Source organism: Ruditapes philippinarum, unplaced genomic scaffold (genome assembly GCF_026571515.1).
Source record: "Ruditapes philippinarum isolate M1 unplaced genomic scaffold, ASM2657151v2 ctg57_1_1_1_1, whole genome shotgun sequence".
NCBI classification, from domain to species: Eukaryota; Metazoa; Mollusca; class Bivalvia; order Venerida; family Veneridae; genus Ruditapes; species Ruditapes philippinarum.
The window spans coordinates 1,006,179-1,027,817 of NW_026855294.1; the positions used below are offsets into that span (position 1 = coordinate 1,006,179).

Here is a 21,639-nt window from a genome sequence, read left to right on the forward strand (position 1 = left end):
GTGGAAATACCTGCCGTCTTTGGTAAGCTTTAAGATTTGGCCAGCTTTCAAATGTTTTATCAAATTCTTTAAGGTCTGATTTGAGTATTATGAATAGGTTGCATTATGTATAAAACCTTGTTTAATTTACTCGATAACTTCAAGTCAAACATACCTATATTGTTTAATGAGGTTTGAAATATTCTGATCAATCTATGATTTTTTCGAACATTACACAACATTTAAAGTAGTATGTGAATACTACACAAAAATATCCAGAAAATATCTATAATTATTTAATAATTACATCAACTTAATAAAAAATAGAATAAATTTCACAGTCTAGTAAACTGATAAGTATTTTCGCGGCAAAAGTGTATGCTGGTGTTTAACAAAAACCCGCCTATTTTATTTCAGGAGCATAAATGAAGGCATTTGCATAACATTGTGCATAAATCAGAGGGAAAAATGCATGAATAAGTTTTTCCCAGTCGGCTAAATATTGTCAAGTTGAATGTATGGTGTAAAATCATTTGTCATTCTGTTTGAATTATATAAAGTGGATTTAATCTTTGAACATTTCAGCAAATACAGTAGTAGGTATAAAGTATTTTGCTGATCTTGAAGATTAACTCATACTTTCTCTTTCATGTTTCACGATAGGTGTAAAACATAGAAGTTAAAGATGGCAATTTTTGGTTAAGGTGATAAATTTTTAATATTGATTATTTGTTATCATTTGATGGTCTTTTTTGTATTTAAAGAAGGAATATTGATTGAGGAAAATAGTTAAATATTGGTATCATGAAGTGTTATGTAAACATTGATTTACTCACATATGCTGAAGTGCAAATGTTTTCTTCTTTTTCAGGACATAATGAAGAAGAAAGGAATGTGACATTAGTGTTTAAAAGTGTAATATTGAGTGTAGTGTGTTTTGGACATTTCACAATGACAATTTAATGTCATCATACTGTGCAGAGTATAGATAACAACAACAACAACAATAAACAGAATGAGTCGACAGAGCCCGGGCATCAGCCCAGCAAGTTCAATGAGCTCCTTGTCGGGTAGCCTGACTCCAAGGGACAGTACTGGCCCACTGTCCCCGACGATTCAGGGTGCCCAGGGAGGGAAGAAAGGTGGTGTAGGAATACAGATGCAGATTCAACAGCTGCAAGGTATGTTGTATTATAAGTATATTAGATTGAAAAAACATTGACAGAAATGTTACATGGCTAGATAACCAGGTTGGGTAAAAGCACGCAATGTGTAAAGAGTTTTCTGATGTCTTGAAAAAACACACCTAAATGCATCAGTAACTTGTTATATACAAACTGACCTTTTGGAGTATAGTCACCCACACATGGGTCTATTAATCTAACAAAAACTTTCTGAGTTCTTGTGTAATGGTATGGTATAACACTTTTAGTCAGCTTCCCATTTACTACTGAAATATTGTTATAATTACAGCCCACCAGACTTCTATAGATCTTTTATGAACACTTCAATGTAAAGTTTAAATGAAATGTTTTATGGAATAATCTGCTTTCAAATGGCTGTCATGTGTTACACATTTATCATAGCAAAACCAAAGTAAATGCCTGAAGCTTCTAAAATAACTTCACATCACTTGCTGTAACCTTGAATATAATGTGGTTTATAATAGTTTATGTGTGGTTATGTAACAAATATTTCATGCAAGTAATCCCTGGCTTCAGTGATTTCAATATCTTTTTATATCCTTGTTTCTGATGAAAGTTTGCCTTTTGGGTAAATCTATGCATAATAACCCAAGGAATATTATATTTAAAAAATACAAATAATTTTCTCTGTTTCATACAGGTGGTAATAGCTTGTTACTTGTAACAACTGATGAGATATGCTTGAATTATTTCCTTTGATTATTTTATCTTTGCATAACCTATGTTTGATACTTTTTTATATTTTTTTTTGTGCTTTGAAAAATAAAATTATTTATTAAGACATTTATATTGTTTATATAAAGTGGAGAAGACTTGTGTGTAAAATATTTATGCTTTTTTACTGTATGAACTTTAGTTTGATTGTTATACAGTATCATGAAAATAGTTCTCAGGTTTATTTCAATGTCTATTGAACTTCTTGTTTTTGGTTTTAAAGCTGCATGCCTCCAGATGACCCAAAATATTTTAAAATCAAACTTGAGAAAAGTGTAGAAGTAAAAAGATTCAAGTAATGATTTACATGTTATGTGTGATTATTGACTGATCACCATATTTCTAATGTGTTACTAAAGCAGTAAGGGCTATTTTGCATATTTTGACCTCTTTTTGGTAATTTATGTGCATTGTTTGTGAATGTGTAAATTACTTCCTTTGGTAACTTCACAATATGACACCATTACATACATTTTCAAATTTTTTATGAAAAATCGCATCAATCTCGAGGCTTGCTGCTCTAAATTAGAAGAGCCCTTATAATAAGGCAGAATGGATATAAGCAGTTGATATCTGATATATTCCAATAAGAACAAGGAGATCTATTATCTTGTGGTAAATTGTCAACTTGTCTCAAAAAGAATTTGTAATTTGATGGCTGTTTTAGTGTTGAAGCTTTCAGACTATATAATAATTTAAAGGTTGAGATTTGACACAGATTTTCATCTTGTACATTAAAATGATTATGTTACAAAAATAAGATATATTTATATCTGTAATTTCAGTTATAGCATAGCATGGGGTATTTCAAATGCCTGGGCAAATTTCAAAAATGATAAATATCATTTTAAGGAAACAAAAATATTAAATTCTGTATTAAACCTTGAAATTATTTGGTCAATTACTTGAACACAATCTGCCATTTTATTGAAAATATTGCCCCTCTTTATATAAAACTTTATGTCTATATTGGAATGTACATGTACTAAACACTACTTTTCATTCAGGAAAATATCGGTAAAAGGTAAAGCATTTAACCCAAGATCAATATAGGGTATCAAATGTAATTAACAGTATCGCCTTTTGAATTGGATTTTAAAACTTGTCTGAATTTGTCAGCAAAGCACTTTCTTCAATTATTAAGGCCATAGGTGGGTTTTAATACATATTTTAATTTACCTGTAAGCTTATATTTTGGTTAGGATTTAGTCACTGCAGTATACTTTATAAATACATGTTACAAGTAAAGGTCAAATTAGTAATCATATTAAATTCATGATAGAATGCAATTATGTGTGTAAATGATCAATACTTCTTAAAAATACATTGCCAATTTGAATTGTTCCTAATTTGTTACTATTGATACAAATGAAGTGTCCTCGATATATAATTAGGCTTGCTATTAATATTGAATTGTTATTACAAATGATTATCAGAAATTCAGTTAATTCAGTTAAACTTAGTTTTGTAAACATATTTCTAAAGACTGTCTAAAGACTTTCCTTAAATAATATTTGAATTTACGTAGCACTTTGAAAATGCTTACATGCTGTTTAAATGTAAGTTCAAGCAAGTCCTAGCATTAATTTAAATTTAACAAATCATTATCACCTTTATGAAACATTTTTGTACACATTAACACTTGAACGTAGCTCTGACAGCCAGTTCACTTTATTTGATTAGGAGATCGATTTTCTAAATTTATTTTAGCATTCTTTGCATATGTAGAAGCGATTTTGTACATTATCTTGATCTTTTTATTACCTCTATCAGGTAGATAGGAAGATAAGTGATAGACTTAGCCTTGTTCTATTTTATATTTTCCATGTCATTTTGCTGTTACAACATACCCTACATATTGCCAACCATGTACTGAATAAGAGATAGCCTTTATGAAATATTACAGTCATGACTTGATGAAGTAATGGACCAGATCTTTGTAACCCACCCATGTAATACAAACCAGATATGTCTTTGTAAAATCTCTGTAGATGAAAATGGCATCTCATTAAAATCAACCCTAGTTATCTTTTGCACTCATGCCGGACTTGGGTGTAGGGGATGCTACAACCAACTTGTGCATAATAAAACTGTAATGTGGTTACATCATGATGATAAGCATCCTGGCATTTGATTAAAAGATTCCACAAGTTAATTGTTTGCATTTGTCAAAGTTAGGGTTATAGGAAGTTAGGATCAAGAGGTATTGTAGTAGTTGTTACCAGCAGAGATCTGATCTCTGCAAATGCTAGGATGCTTATCATCAATTAGAGGGCACTGACCTGATGTAACCTGCTGATTAATTGGAGCAATTTGTCTGTCGGTCTCCCCTCACACTGCAGGCTCTACTGTTTACAGGCAGTACTGTGATTGATATATCACACATGTGAACATGGCACTAATATTCTCAAGATTGCCATACTAAATGTCTGTAACATTTTCCTTACAATAAACACTTTTCTTCTTGATGTGTGCTTCTGTGTAACAGATGGAAAAGTAATATCTGTTGTCTAATAAAGCCATTCAGCCATTCAAACTAAATATTCCATAAACTGTGGTAATGAATGGATCAGTAGACATGTAAATGATTCCTGAATTTTTGTTTTTTGAAAATAACATCAAACAGGAATGGCTGTAAGTTATAAGAATTAGTCCTAGATTCAGGAGAAGGTCATACTAAGTATATGAAATTTGAAATATATCCAAGAAAAAACTGTTTCTAGTCAGTTTGGATTATTCATTATTCTCTATTGCATTTTGTTGTAATTCTGGCTTTAATAAATTAACAGTTCCATTTTGTAGTAAAAATACAAAATGAATGATTGCCAAGTGATAAAATAAATTTATGTACAGGTTTCTGTTTCCTGAATTGCATAAACAAGAAGAGGTATCCCACACTGTCATGTGTAACAGAAGTTCAGGTTACTGGAAGAGTTTTTGACTGAGTCACAAATTTGAAGTACCATTTTGAGGGTTTTCAGAATTAATGTCAGGGGTTTAGGAATCTGAAGATGCTTTTCATTCATTTGCTTGTTTTTCAATGCTAAATCAAATTATAAATATGAATTGAATGTTTTATGTTAGTTATGCATTTATTTAAAAGAAAACTAGCTGTGCATTTGGATTATTGCCATAATGCCATGGTATGTTGACAGTAGCGTGATTTAAAGAATTGATTTGAAACTTTTCATGATTTATTATCATGTAATATATAAACCAGCCATTCAACAATTATATCATCTAATTTTGCATGCAGCACTCAAGTTTTCTCCGTGATATATTACAATTTATATTCTGTTTTCTTATTCCAACCACTTGCCATAACGCTTGTACAACATGCAAAATACACAAGTACATCATAAAGTTTTCATTTATATTGATATTAACATTGAAGTGTTTTCAATTTATTATTGTCATGCTGTGTTGACTAGTTAAGCTGTTGAGTTAATTTTCTAGAATGAATAGTGAAGTTTTGCCAGCATGGTTTCAACAATTTTCTACATTGACACACGTGTGGATAATGGTTACCATATTGATGAGGTAGCTTCAGGAATTCTAGATTAACTGCTGGGCCTGCTACTGTTATGGCAGATAAAGCAGATATTCTGACAGATAGCTTTAACTATAATCCAATACATTAATCTCACACATCCTGTTTTCTATTATATTGTATTATATTATATTGACAGGTGAAATATACCCTGATGTTAATAATAGATGATCAATATGTCAAAACTTTATAAAATATTATGTTCTTTTTGTGATATATACTATAATTGATTGCATATACCGTTTCACTTCACTGTTTTTTTTACTCCCTTTTCCATGTTGAAATGAAAGCAAAATAAATACTTCATCTATTAGGTTTGTATGTATGATTTTATGGAATATTATGTAATGTTCAGTCAGTTTTCTAGAATTGAAGCAGTTGCAGTTTCATTTTCTGTTTATATCCTGGGGAAACCTGTTGATTAGTGAGAAGTACACCACATCATACCTGGAATCGGCCCAAAACATTACAATATGTACTATTATAATCTATGATACAGCTTTCATTAACCTATACTTCACATACTTTACATAATATACAGATGGTAGATAAAGCTGAAATTACAAGAAGAAGATCTTAGCCATAATTAAATTATGGGTAAAAAAAATGTTGAAAAAAATATGAAAATGCACTTCAGTCCCTCTTAGAAAACTGACACACAAGGAAGTTCAGTATGATGAAATATTAAGATAAAATGCAGGGGTATAATTTTCATATAATGAGGAAAGCAGATCAAGGTCTGTTAGAAGCTTGTGATGATGATGATTACCATCTCTCTGTGAACATAGGAAAGTCAGAGAAAATATTAGCTCTGTGAATGAATGTATTACTAATTCTTGTATTGACTCCACCCAGTTAAGTGGTTCTCTTTCTAGCAAAAATGTTGTTTATAAAAGAAAACATTTTGTTGGGCAAAGCCAGAAGTGTGAATTTCAGAGTTTTTCTTGCAGTAATAGTTACTAAGGGGTTAAAATTCAACAAAATATTTAACTAAAAAAATGGCCTTGAAGAAAGAACAATTCTAGATATTTTTCCAATTATTCCTAATTTGAATGTAGGTAATAAAGATGCACTGAAGAGGTTATATTTCAATGTCTTTGGCATTGTGAATCAGTTGCAACTGCCATCATTTCATTTTAAAATGCTGTCAGAAACTGTTGAAGATGCAGTTACAAAAAAAGAGAGAAAAAATTGCATTATTTTAGACTTAAACATGCTGATGAATAACATAAGCTGGGTGGGGTTGCTAATTAGACAAAACATTCAAGTACTTATGAATATAACTCATTGAAGTATTTATGTCAGTCTTGTCTGGCTACAGCTAGTCTATATTATGGGCGGATAGTTCTTGGACATGTAATGCAATCGGATGGGGTATCCGATATCAATCCAAAGAGCGAGTGCAGTGGTTTAGTGGAAACACTCATGTACCACAAATCAAGGGGTGGTGGGTCTGATATCCTGCTCCTGAAACGAAATTTGCTTTCAAGTTGTTTTGACAGAGGTCATATGCAATGATGCGTTGCACCTTGCACACAACAATAACCTTGAATTGTTTCTCCTTGAATGAAGTAATTTCTACCTTCCCCCACCCCCCAACCCCTTACTATGAGTCTTAGAAACTGAGTTCCCTTGCAATGGTGCTTTACACCTTTCACATGAAAAAAGCAGTAAACTGTTGTCTTTCTAACAGTAAAATAACTATATATAATGCAGTATTGATTGTACCTGGGACACTGTGATTCAAGAAACCGCAACAATGTGCGCTCATTAATGTATGTGTAGTCTGCAATTTCAAGATCAGATTTCAAGATAATTATCGGTCTAGTTGATGTTTTATTGAACAGGTTTGAAGTAGTCTGATAAAATTGTATGAACATAAATTGTTTTCCTACATTCAGTTTTATAACTGTTTGGCAATGTTATTATATAGTTTATAAAAGCTTTACCAGTCATTAAATGGCATAATAATTCTGCATAATTACTATGTTAATTGAAACTGTTGTTATAAAAATTCAAACATGTAATACTGCTTGTTTAATGACATTTTGTTTTAAAATGTTTGCAAATTTGCTAATTTGGAACATTTTAGTGTTATAAAATTCTCCTCTAATGAAGGTCATAGAATTTCTAGATGTATATCATGGTAGGGAAAACAATAATATATTAAGCTGGTGCTAGTCTGCAAAATACAAACCATTATCAAGACAATGAAGTTATAGATACACAGTCGTAACAGGTAAAGAATAAGAGAAAAACATAAAAGATCAATTATCAAGGGATCAATAATGGGGGAGTTAATCTAGGTTCAAGGATGACATTTAGGGGAGGTGGCTGTTTAAAGGTAACCAGTGGGATACAAAAGTCATTACTGAAGAGAACAATTCAAGGATGCGGTTAGGAAAAATAGTCAAATATAGAAAAACAGAATCCTTAAAAAAAGTCCAATACAACACAATTGAAAATGTTGCAGGCTCGGTTTGATTGAGCCTGTTCATGGACGGTACTGGAAAATGCAAGTAACCGTCCACGCCCCCTAGCAACGGCTTAAGCAGAATTCAACATTTAAAATGGTGAAAATTTGAATTTAGAAACATCCGCAGATGTGTTCATACGACGGTTATCATGGAACCTTCAATGTGACACAGTAGTGCCATTCCATAAAAAGCGGTGTATGGTCCCCAAGTAAAAGAATGCTTTTGCCCTAAACAAGAAAACAACGGGCGGAACTAAATAAAATGGAAAGGGGATCTGAGGTTACATAATTTTTCAGAATTCTGCTGTCTAATGTTGCATGCAGACTGCCATTTGAGCTGATATAGCAGCATGAATCTTGTTTACAAATTTACTAGATTTGAACCAGGATATGGGTAATGAAGTGAAAGTTGTGGTGAAAACTTAAGAATCTTGCACTCTTGTCATGTTTACTTACCTATCCAAAAGTCAAGAATATATTCATATTAGTTTTACAATGTTAAACTGCACTCAAATTACTGTATTTATTTTGTATAGGAATATATATCAGGGATGAGATATAAAGCAAAGCTGAAAACGCGATTAGCCCGATATTGAAAATTGATCTATTGATTTTAATAACACCTTTACTTTCTAATGATGTCACACCATGTATAGAGACCTTTTGAAACTGATGAAAGAACCTGTTATGATATTCAAGAGAAATTAATATTGTATTAATTCAAAGAAATAGGTCACATTGGAACTGCTTTACAGGCAAAGAATAAGAGAAAAAAATTCTCGTTTCATGATTTTATTGACAAAGTTTCTATGACATATTATTGCTTTTCTATAGTGCACAGAAATATTTTATTTATTGGTTGTTCATGTTATTAATGATCGATCGTTTACATGATTAATGTCTAAAGGGTTTTGTTTACAGCTTGCATTGAATTGCTCTCTAAATGGCTAACGTCATTTTAATTTATAAATTACCTTTGAAATCCAATGATTTTGATGATTTTTGGACAAAATTTTCAATTTAGGACAGTTTAGTTTTGAGTAGGAAACTCATTAAAATAATTATTAAACCCTAATCAGCAAGTGTAAGTAACCAAAGAGCTACGTCATCCTGCAGCTAAACTGAAATAAACTTCGAAAGTCTGACAAAGTAGGGGAGGTCTGTTGCACATGTTTGGTTTAACCCTTAAAATACTGAATTTCTGAAATGTATTGACCAGCTCCCAATTTTGGAACTGTCCATAATCAATTTTTGTTAATATGAAGAAGATCAGTGATATTCAGGCTGGCGCGGCTTTATATTAGTTGCAAAGGCTTATAACTGTCAGTTCCCAGTAAAAGTCGGGCTAGGGAGAGACAAAGGTGAAAATAGACAGTTGTTCAAAATGTTAATAAAATTTCTTTTTCATAAAATTTCTTTAATCCCCTTCTTAGGTAGCAAAAATTACACAGTATAGCTAACATTGGTTATTGCGTTTACTTTTAGAACATGCTTGATAAAAAATCAATCATTCAATAATACAAGTTAATTGAGCACGTTTAATTGTATCGGTATAAAACCCAATCACGTTTTGTCCGATTGAAAATATTTAACAATTGAACGTGTTTTATACATCATTTATTCAAACCAAGTTGTTTATTAAATGGAAAAGTCAAACATGTTTGGTCATGTTAATGTGTTTAGAGGGAACATAGATTTGAAAATATTTATTTTACGTAATATATCATAAGTTATTGAGTAAGATGTGTGTAAACTATGAGAGGACATTATAGATTATACTTAGAGAGTTTAAGTATATGATATATTAGACTTAACCGTTATTCAATGTAATTGATATCCTATTGTAACAATTTACTTTGACAAGACATTCAATATGCTAAAATTCCAGAGTTTGAAAGGTCATTTATTTTAATTATACACTGAAGAATATTGTAAATGCTTGTGGTTCAGCGTTTTTTGTTTTTTGTACAAATATAGCGCTACCTTTTGACATGTTTATGGTTTAATCTAAAAATCAAAATAACCACAGAAGTACAGTTCTTGTTGAAAAATACTTATCTGAGTAGACTTATCTAAGTAGGAAAAAAAATGGTTAAAAACAAAATTTATCCCTGTAGCTGTCATGGCTTGGTCTAAGTAAGATATCCATAGCTTAACATTTTCAGGCCAAAAAGTGGAAAAAGGACAGGTAATGAATGGGCTTCTTGCTTATGACAAAAATTCTTTAATAATTTTGAGAAATGTTGCCAAAATTGCCTCTGTTTGATAATTGCCACTTATCATGTATGTATAAATAAAAGTACAACAAGGAAGTTTTCTCAATGAAATATTTAATTCATTTATCATTTTTATTCAGTTAATCCTTAATGTAAGGGAGATAACTAAAAGTACCGGTATGTTATTTTGTGACGAGGGAAGTAATTCATACACTAAAAGTAGATTTGTTATGTTATTATTACTTCCCTTGTATTGAAATTGGTCTGTTTAAATTGATTTTGTAAATGGATTAAAGTTTTAAGGTCACTTTCCAGCTTAAGTTATTATACCCTATTTAGTTTTGTTAATGCACCTAAGTTACATTCTGCAATATTTAGAGATAATCTATCTTAAGGAAATGTCCTTTCTTTGATGTTAATCAGGCAGTGTTGATATTTAATTTGAACTGACACTTGTATTTACATTGCTGATTCTAGCAGAAAGTAGTCCAGCCTTTAATCTCTGACTTTGATATTAATGCATATATTATTATAGTAAATAGTATGAAAAAATAGTATAATGTAACAGTAAGCAAAAACTTTTCGAATTATGTTATTATATTTAAAGCTGTGAGCATGTCTCCTGATTCATGCTAATTTTCGTGATTTTTTTTTAAATGTATGTAAAAGTAAAATATTGTCAAGTGAACAAAGAAAGAAGGTGGCACTTAAAAACCAAAAAATAGGTCAAAAAATCCTTAAAAGCCCTGACTGTGTTAGTAAAGCAGTAGCAATATGGTAATGAATAATGCAAAATCAGCCTTTAATTACATATAACATGTAAATAAATTTTTGAATTGCGAATATGTTTTACTTTCTTCAAAATGTACCGGTAAATAAATTTTTCTTGAGATTGATTTTCTTCAGATATTTTTGCTTATCTGATGGCATGCAGCTTTAAGTAAAGGTAAAACAACAACAGAAAATAATCAAATGATGCAGACATTTATTATATTCATCAGGCAACATTCACGATATTATTGTTTGTTTTTATTTGTTTGGGTCGTCAGACCAAACAAATAATGGTTGCGAAATTTCAGAGCCTGATGTTCTTATTTGCAAATACAGAAAGTAGTCCAAACTCCTCGAAGCGGTTACTTCAGATGGACATTAACGCCGAAAAATTAAGGGGAGATCACTGCCTAAAGATTGTCAAATGACAGGCGTATTAATTTTCGTATCGAAAAAAAAAAACAGTTTCCGATTGGTCAAAGATTTCTAATATTGTGTTATTCTTATAGATATACATGCTTATATTCAGCTCCATGATTATTTACTTCAGTGTTAAACAAAAGGTTTACGGTGAACAAAATATATGGAAATTAATAAGGGTTACAAACTCTAATTTAGAATAATATGGTATTCTTCAGTTTTAACCTATAGCTCTTCAGCGCTTTTTATGTAAAATTCTTCCAAGTATAATTTCCAATAACCGTAAATTATACCATACCCAGACTATGGTATAATTTTCAGTTTTTCTGGGCGGAGCAGTAGGTTAAAACAGTAGCGTCATGTTATTTTGATTGACAGCTCATTTTACGTCATTTCTGCTATGCAAATTAAGATCGAAGGAGTAAGTTTTTCTGGGCGGAGCTATAGGTTAAAACAGATACACCATTGGTGCGTTGGCGATTTCTGGGTTTGCGTTAATTATACCATAATCACGTGACCTTTCTTATGCAACCTCACTCGACTCCGTCTCGTGAGGTCAAGGCATAAGAAAGGTCACGTGATTATGGTATAATTTACGCAAACCCAGAAATCGTCAACGCAGCAATGGTATATCTATTACTTATAACTCCCTGTGGTGGAGGGGTTTACACACTCGCTTTCGAAGCGAGAGGACTGGAGTTCACAACTCATTTTTTGTTTGTTTTTTAAGCCAAATAAATATTGAATTGAATATCAGTGCAGTGTTGCAATTAGTCTTATAGCCAATTTACTGTAGTTATAACACTGGAAACAGCATTGGTGACACTATACAAACAAATTAGTTTATAATTTCACAACCTTCACCTTTCTGACATTCTGAGACCCAAACAAATTCAGCGCCTTCTGTGCTTTGATTTTTACATGTAGATAGTCAATGTCTTCTTTAGTTTTGTTCCATAAGAAGTAGGCGATTTTTCTCATTTTCCAAAAATTACCTAAATTGGCAAGAATATTTGGTACACACATTCCTTAGGTGTGAACAGTTTAAGATATTTTGGCATGATGACAGGTTGAATAAGATAATCTTGGTCTCCTTTTAAAACAATTTCTACATGTTGTAATATTGGTAATATATTGGTTAAGATATAGATCCATTATTTAGATGGATCAATTAGTTTAAAGAAGCTCTACCTGTGACAAATATCACATTGCGAAAATCATTCAATCAATCTATTCATATCTAATTATATATAGATGCCTTAGTCGTTACATAGGAATATTAGAGTGCTCAAACTATCAATCAATATATATAAGAAAAATCGGAAACTTGTTCAGGCGCGTTTTTTTTTTAAATGTTAACATACCTGACCTGGTTAGATCTGTATATAAAATTAAATAGATTTAAATTACCAACTTAAGGTGTTGGTATAAAGTTTGTTAAAATCAGTCATATGAAGATGTTTCATTTTACGAGACAGTAAAATTGATTGATCTAGAAATTTACAATGTAGCAAAATTGATAGATTTGAAGAGATTTGATTATCCACACCTCCCATTTTTCCATGCTATATGATGAATTTGTCATGAACAATTTACTATAATTGAGAGCTGTCGTAATAATTCAATTAAATTTTTATTGAATTTCTACAAGTTGTATCACATTAATCATATATTTGCTAACCCTTACTATGTTTAATATTGATAATGGACTTGTCCAACATTAAATCTTGGAAAGACCATTCATCATTTTTAGGTAAATTTTAAAAATATTTACTGAGTACAACCCAAGATTTGTTCCCTCTGATCTTGGTCTACACTGGCAGCATGGATAGATATATTTGCTACCAACAGGGTAATTTAAATGACAACAATGTCAGTAGCAACTAGTTTCTGGTAATGTTTTACAAATCATTTACTTCATGAGACAAACATATAACTACCATGGAAAGGAGTCAAATACTTTATTCTACTGCACTGGACCACCTAGGGTTAATGAGAGATGAACATATGATCTTATCAGGTGACCAGTCAGAACGCTAAAAGTATCCTATCAGAGTGGCCGCAAAATTTTTTTCTCAGACATTAATTACTTATAAAAAGATTATAGACGTTGTTTATTTAGTGTTTATTACGTGGATTTTATTACAATTAAACTTAATATTTACAGTGAAATATTGTGTTGGATTTTAACGTGTATTTGTTTGGACTATTAATTATATTTCAACACTGGATTTTTGTTCATAGACAAAGTGCAACATGGAGAACTCTACTAATGGGCAAAGTGTTTCTGTTCCAGTAGGGAACTTCACTTTCGCAAGCCCGACAGTCGCTTTGACCAGTACAGTAGGTGCTGAGGCGAACTGTGAAATTACTCCAAGAATTCTACCCCAGGAACCAGAGTTTGCGGACAGTAGGTCCAATATAATCTCTGCAACGGAAATAGAAAATCCGTTTCGTCAAAATAAAGGGAAGAAACAGGATGATGTGGGCATAAAATCGTACGTTGATGCGGAGCTTGCATCAACACGTCTCCTCTTACAACAACAACAACAAACACTATCATCGCTAGTTGAAAGTGTAGAAAAATTGTCATCGAAGAATACTACTACTATGCCTGACGAACATCCTGGATCACTGGTTTCAAGGCCTGAAAAACGCAGGTATCATGCGTTATCAGACTCGGATTCTGATGATAATTCGCAGTACACGGGTTATTCGTCCGACACACGGAGCACCGGAAGGGCTGACTTTAAGGAGAATGACGACATGCATTGTGGAAAAATACAGAAACTCGATGAACTTTTCGTACAGAAAACTAACTTTGGTCCACCTATAAATGAGAGTTTGGCAAAGTCAATAAATAGAGGAATTTCAAACAATTTCGACGTAAAGCAATGCCTGGAAATGGGTGAAAAATATCAAACACCAGAAAATTGTCAGTATCTCTGTGTCCCGAAGTTAAACGAGGAGCTGTTTTTTGAAGACAGTATCGATTCACGATACAAAAAGAATGATGCCATCCTTCAAAAGAATCAACTCATGCTAACAAAAGGAATGATCCCGATAGTAAAAATGATGGACATTATGCTAAGTAAGAAGACAGGAAATGAAGAGTTATTTGATCTTGCTACAGAAAGTATGCAATTGCTTGCATTTGCACACCGAGATTTATCAAACGTAAGAAGAAAAATGTTAAAACCAGCTGTTGCAAAGAAATATCAAAAGCTTTGCACTCCACACTTGCCTCTTACAAGTCAATTGTTTGGGGATGATCTTGAAAAAGAGTTGAAATCCATTACGGAAAGCAAAAGGATCGGGTATCTTGCAACAAATCACCCTGAAAAAAGCAAAAGACCACAACATAGTTCGTATCACAAAAAAACCTAACACATCATCATTCAGGCACAGGCATTACCGTCAAGATGATACATCTTTTTTAGACAAACGCCAGATTTACCGGAGTCGAGGCAAACCTCACGGAAGAACACAGCACCAGCAACAACAGAAACACAAATTTCAGAAGTAAAAAAAACTGTGAGTATGCACTGTTTGTACAATACTCCAGATAAATTTCAAGCTGGGAATATTTCAAACCATTTTTGAAAATTGGAATTTGATTACATCTGACAAGTACCTGCTTGAAATTGTCAAAAATGGATATAGTATTGAATTTCACTCTATGCCTGTGTTATCTCACCTTAAATGTAATAATAAATTCAACAGTAGTGAAATTTTATTTATCTCAGCAGAAATTGATAAGTTGTTAACAATGAGTGTTCTTACTAAGACTACTTATTCACCAGAACAATATGTGTCTGGGATTTTCCTCAGACCGAAAAAAGATGGTACATACAGACTTATTTTAAACTTGAAAGGCTTAAATGAGTATGTAGAGAAACATCATTTTAAAATGGAAACATTAAAAACAGCTATTAATCTTGTTAAACAAAATTGTTATTTTGCAAGTATTGATTTTGCGCAGGCTTACTACAGTGTACCTATTGCCGAACATAGCAGAAAATATCTATGTTTTTATTGGCAAGGTGAAATTTACCAATTCACATGTTTACCTAATGGACTTTCTTCAGCCCCACGTGTATTTACAAAACTACTTAAACCCATGTACTCTACTTTGCGGAAATTGGGTCATTTAAATGTTGCTTACATTGATGATAGTTTATTGTTGGGTAACTCTAAGATGCAATGTAAACAAAATGTGTTAGATACTTTACACTTAGCAGATAATTTGGGATTTACGGTACATCAAGATAAATCTGTAACAGAACCCACCCAGCAAATTGTATTTTGTTGGATTTATTATTTGTTCAGTGTCAATGACTATCAGGCTTACACCTGAGAAAGTAGATAGTATCATAAATCTTGCCAGGCTGTTATTAAATCAAACATATGTCTCAATTAGAATGCTTGCAAGCTTCATTGGCAAATGTGTGGCTAGTGACCCTGGGGTTCGTTATGCCCCGTTATACTATAAATCACTTGAGATAGAGCGAGATAACTTCCTAAGGGTTAATAGGGGGAATTTTGAGGCTATGGTAAAACTGTCGGATAAATCAAAGCAGGGCATACAATGGTGGATTGATAACCTCCCATCTGCTTATAAGCCAATTTCTTTGCAGAATCCAGATAGGAAAATTGAATCTGATAGTTCTGGGTTTGCATGGGGTTGTCACGATGTCACTTTTGATATAAAATGCAGTGGGGAATGGAGTGAGAATGATAAACAATATCACATTAATTACTTAGAATTAAAAGCTGCATTTCTTGCTTTAAAGCATTTATGTGCTCACGTGTCAAATGAGCATATTTATTTGTATTTAGATAATACAACAGCAATAAAATATATTTCTAAAATGGGAGGGAGAAAAGAACAGCTTAATGACCTGGCAAGAGATATTTGGTTATGGTGTATTGATCGTAATATATGGTTAAGCTGTTTTCATTTACCGGGACACATGAATAAGACTGCAGATAAATTAAGCAGAAAATTATCCGATGATATGGAATGGTCATTAGATTCCAATTGTTTTAGGACAATTGAACATCAATTTGGAAAATTTGATATTGATTTATTTGCTTCATCAAAAAATAATAAACTGAAATACTACGCAAGTTTTTTGCCTGATAATAAGGCATTCGCTATAAATGCTTTTTCTTTGAATTGGCGTGAATTTTTTTCTTACATTTTCTGTCCTTTCAGCATGATAGGGCCAGTATTACAGAAACTTTCCAACGACCAAGCGGAAGCAGTAATTATAGCTCCATTCTTTGCAACACAGCCATGGTTCCCACTACTTTTAAGCATGATTTGTCAGCAGTCATACCTCCTCCCACCGGTCGCAACGATTTTGAAAGCATGTCGGCCGGGACTAAAACACCCAATCCCGAAAATGAAACTTGGAGTCTTTCGAATCTCCGGGAAAAGCTTGTCTTGTCAGGGGTACCAAGAGACGCTGCCGATGTTATCATTACCGCTTGGCGAACAAGTACTCAAAAACAATATGGGTCGTATCTCAAAAAATGGCATGACTTTTGTAATCGGGAAAAAATTGATCAATTTCACCCATCTGTAAATTCTATCCTTCTGTTCCTATGTGACATGAAAAATAATGATTTAAGTTACAGCACGATTAATACAGCCAAGTCTGCCATTGTCAGTCAATCAAATTTGTTTCACAGTGATGATCTCGGAAATCATTTATTAATAAGAAAATTCATGAGGGGAATTTTTAACATTCGCCCGTCTTTCCCAAAATATAATTGTACTTGGGATGTAGAGACAGTTCTTAAATATTTGAAATGTTTGCACCCTTTAGATAAATTATCATTGTTAGATTTGTCTAGGAAACTAGTCATGCTTCTTGCTTTAACTACTGGTCAGCGTTTACAAACGCTGTTTTTGTTAGATATTCGAAACATTACATGTGCTGAAGATTTTGTGAAAATAAGAATAGGTGATCTGTTGAAACAATCAAAGCCTAATAATCACCTCTCAGAAATTTATATCAATTCTTATTCGGATCATAAAATTTGTGTTGTAAAAACTCTACAGAGCTATATACAAAGAACAGAAAGTTTACGAACTGAGTGTCGTTTATTTATACGTACACAAAAGCCTCATTTTGGTGTATCCAAAGATACTTTATCTCGGTGGATTAAACATGTTTTAAAGGCTGCCGGTATTGACATTGCGCTATTTAGTGCGCACAGCACAAGATCTGCATCCTGCAGTGCAGTGTCTAGCATGGTACCTGTGAATACGATTCTCAAAACTGCAGGATGGAAGAAAGAGAACACTTTCCGTAAATTCTACAAATTAGATGTAACAAATGATTCATCATTTAGCACCAGCATTATCTCTGCTGGTGAAACAAATTAAGTTGTTTACAACTTTGGGTCAATCTTGACACTGATTATCTGATAACAGTATCTTAGATTTATGATCTAGGGGTGGTCAGCGTGCGAACATAGATGTTTGTGTAAATACATAGTTTCTCTTCTTTATTGTGTTTGTACAGTTCTAATTTAAGTAGAAATGTAGATTTTGTTTTACTTGTGCAGTTATTATTGAGTATAAATGCGTACTACATTTTGTCTTTACAATATTGTTTTGTTGTATAAAGATGTTTATATATGCATATAGTATTTTACTCAATATGTTAGATTTTGATAAATAAATATCAGTAGTATTTTAAACCATATTTTATAGTGGTTATACTCTCTTCTCATGACTTATCAAAATGCGAGATTATTCTCTAAATTCTCATTAACCCTAGGTGGTCCAGTGCAGTAGAATTAATAAATTAAACGAGACTTACCTGGAAGTTGAAGTTCAATTATTATTCTACTGCTACTGGACCACAGGGTTTAATGCCCACCCGATTATAATATCCCACCCTATAAATAATTAATCATCGCATTTTGCATATTTATGCTCTGAAAGTCTGACTGGTCACCTGATAAGATCATATGTTCATCTCTCATTAAACCCTGTGGTCCAGTAGCAGTAGAATAATAATTGAACTTCAACTTCCAGGTAAGTCTCGTTTAATTTATTAATTTTTGGTCAAGTCTTATTTTGATATCAAAGATCAGTGACATGTGACTTGTAGGTCTTCATTTAATACACCAATGACTTAAAAGTTCTCAAATGTCTTGGTCAGTATTTAGCAAGAAGAGATAACTGTTGCCTAGAAAAGATCTTATAAACTTGTAAACAGATGTAAAATTTCAAATTGTTTTGGTGTTTTGTCAGTGTTGGTCAGAAGGTTGCTGCTGTTTTGTTATACCCCTTCACATTAAAATGTTGAGATCTAACATTTACTTCCCCTGAAACAAAGGTCAATCCAGATTGAGAAACGTGCTTTGAAAAGATTTATGATGTCTAAAGATCACAGTTAATATACAAGCTATTGAAGAATATTTTCAGGAGATCTGCTTGCTCTCAGTCAGTGCCATCGGAAATTATTTACTTGAAAATATCTTGTTAGTTATAGTTGAGAGAGGTAAGATTATTCCAGACCGGCCATCTTTATGATCATAACCGTGAGTGATTGGATTGAAGAATTTACTACTCACTTATCCAATATTTAAACATCATTACATCTTGAGTGGATACATGTAAATGATAAATAAACAGAAACATGTATATACTGGAACTTATTAACATTTTCTAACCTAGATATAACTGAAGAGAGATTAAGATTATCTCTTCTTGTATATGATGAACATATTTACCGTTGATTTAAATTCATTTTGTTAAAGATTGAGCAAGTTGGACTTTCAGATTTGTTTACTCAAAGTAATGGACTCAGTGAAATTGAATTAAATTTTATTGAATATTTGAATGTCATGTTCAAATTTGTAGTTAGCGGTAAAATCAGAATTTTCTTTTTCAATATGTAAATAGCCAGTGTTGACTTGACGGGTTGAAATATCCCGGGAACATTTAAATTTTTATGTGCAATAATGTTCACTGTATATAGATAAGTTGAAAGTGGTCAATAAGTCTTTGATATGAAACGTTCAGGCTACAGGATTGTTGACAGAGACGGTTTTTAAGTACGACTTTTAACATTCTGAAGATGTTTATATCGCCATTCTAAATATATCAACAAAATAAGATAAAAATCTGTAGAAATATTAACTTTGATGTAGTCACCGGACATAAGTTCATCAGAACGCTGGAATTGATAAAAGCAACATATTTGATGCTACGGGTGGTAGAATATGGCAGTTTTGTGAAAATTATTCAATTTAGGGAAGAAATTTTGTATTGGAATAAAAGACAATCAATAAATTTGGAAATGATCTGTGATTGAATATGACATTTTGTTTCTGGCAACAGTCTCTTTAAACACAGAGTTGTCAGGGGAGTGCTTTTCATTCTTCTTGGATATTTCTAGGTATTAAGTCAATGGTTAACTGTATTATTTTATTTCTTAAATGAAAATATTATGATAAACTGATTTTTGCAAAGACCTTGAACTGATAGGTTTGCAATATAGTGAACTTGTTTATTCTATGTTTTTAACAATTTTGGCTTCCATTCAAGATATTGTTTACATTTAAGATGTGGCACAGATTGTGATTAATTCATTTTTTCAATACTTAGATTTAAAATTGTTTCTAAATTACATTTTTGATGCCTATAAAAGCTGACCTATAAAAATAGATTTTTTTATTATTGATATGTTAGTGTTTTTCACACTAAGTTCATTGAGTTAATCCGCTGAAAGTGTTATATTGAAAGTTTATGCAGCAAAAGCTCGGAAAGAGCGACAAATACAAGCTTTCAAATTGTCGTTAAAATCGTTGAATGGTTGAAGTGAACTAAAACTGTGTATAGGTATTAAGTTAATGATATGCAAAACAATGTTAAAAGTTATATATAAATCTGGATCAAAGAAATAATTCCATTTTTGACACTTCAACCGTTTTAATCATGTTGAATTGCTAAAATTTATGTCAAAGTTCAGTAAAGTTGACTTTACATTACCTGTTAAAAAGAAACACTAACCTAATAGGTGAACTAATAGGAGGAACTTTACCTAAGAGCTTTTGTTAATTCAAATATTAACCAAGATTTAGTGACTAAACTTAAAGTTTGTTTATCACCAGTATTTTCCAGGAAATATCTTCTGAACTATTTGCCAATCGCAACAATTTCTAATCCATTTTTTCTCAAGTACCAAGAACAAAATGTGCCAAGTGAAGATGAAATCAATGGACGTAAAAGTTAATTATGGTGTCATTCCTCTGATACTATAATGGAGAAATGGGGCTGTTGTAATTTTGGCGATTGATTTTTAAATGGTTTTAGTGATTGTCAGATACACATGTCTTCCCACTGGTTGGAGCCTAACAGAACTCTGGTAACCCTAACTAATGTGATTAGGGCTGTATATGCAAATATTCAGGATTATTGACCACTCAGCATCAAAGCCTTTCTAGGAAATCTTTGTTGCGTTGGGCTTAAATTACTTGGAAAAAATGTCTCGAATGAGCAGTGAATAAGTGATGTTTTTTGTGTTGTAGAAGAAACGAGTGACAAATGATAGGAACTCTAGAACAACTGACGTTAATGAGGAATAAAACATAAAGAAAACATCTATATACATTAATGGAGATATAAAAATGTTATACCTCGCAATGTCCATTACTGGTGACATTTTGTTTCGGAGAATAAAGTAATAAACACAGAGAGATGAAGTGTTTGGAATTAGTTCCTAGTTTGTTTCTCTCTAGAGAAATTATTGATAGCATTTTCAGAGTGGACATATTCTAAGAATGCATGCATGTGCAGTTTTGATTAGATTTTTGAGCCATGACCCTTCACTTGGGAAAAGACAAATGGACTGGATAGTTTGCACTCAACATCTGTTTGCTAGTTTTTGTACAAAGTTGAATATGACTGATACAAAATTGGCCGTTGTCATTTCACCTGATAGTAAAAGTTAAAATGCCTGGCTATTTATCTGAGAATTATTGGACATTAATGATACAACTACATGATAAAATTGAAAATGTTGCCATAAATGTGAAAATAAGATATATTTGTCACGGTTTTAAATAGCCTACACTTAGCTACATTTTCAATGTAAAAGGAATTGTATTAACATTCGTGCAATAATTTTAGCTGTTTGAACTATTGTTGAAGAAGGATAAGTTTGAAACTTATTTAGTTTGCATTTAAATGAAATGCACTTTATAGACTGAATACATGTGCAATATTTTTATACTTTTTGCAATAGATAAGAAAATAAATATACCTCAATAATGATTTTGATC

General features: G+C 32.1%; 1 protein-coding gene across 1 annotated transcript in view; it reads left to right on the plus strand.

Annotated features, from left to right (window-relative positions):
* Positions 1-424: 424 nt before the first annotated feature.
* The window catches only part of LOC132742790 (muscle-specific protein 300 kDa-like), a 127,500-nt gene continuing 106,285 nt past the window's right edge, over positions 425-21,639 (plus strand). Inside the window, 2 exon segments of the mRNA XM_060731265.1 lie at positions 425-579; positions 851-1,160. Of these exon segments, the coding sequence (XP_060587248.1) occupies positions 995-1,160 (166 nt within the window). The 5' untranslated portion in view covers positions 425-579; positions 851-994.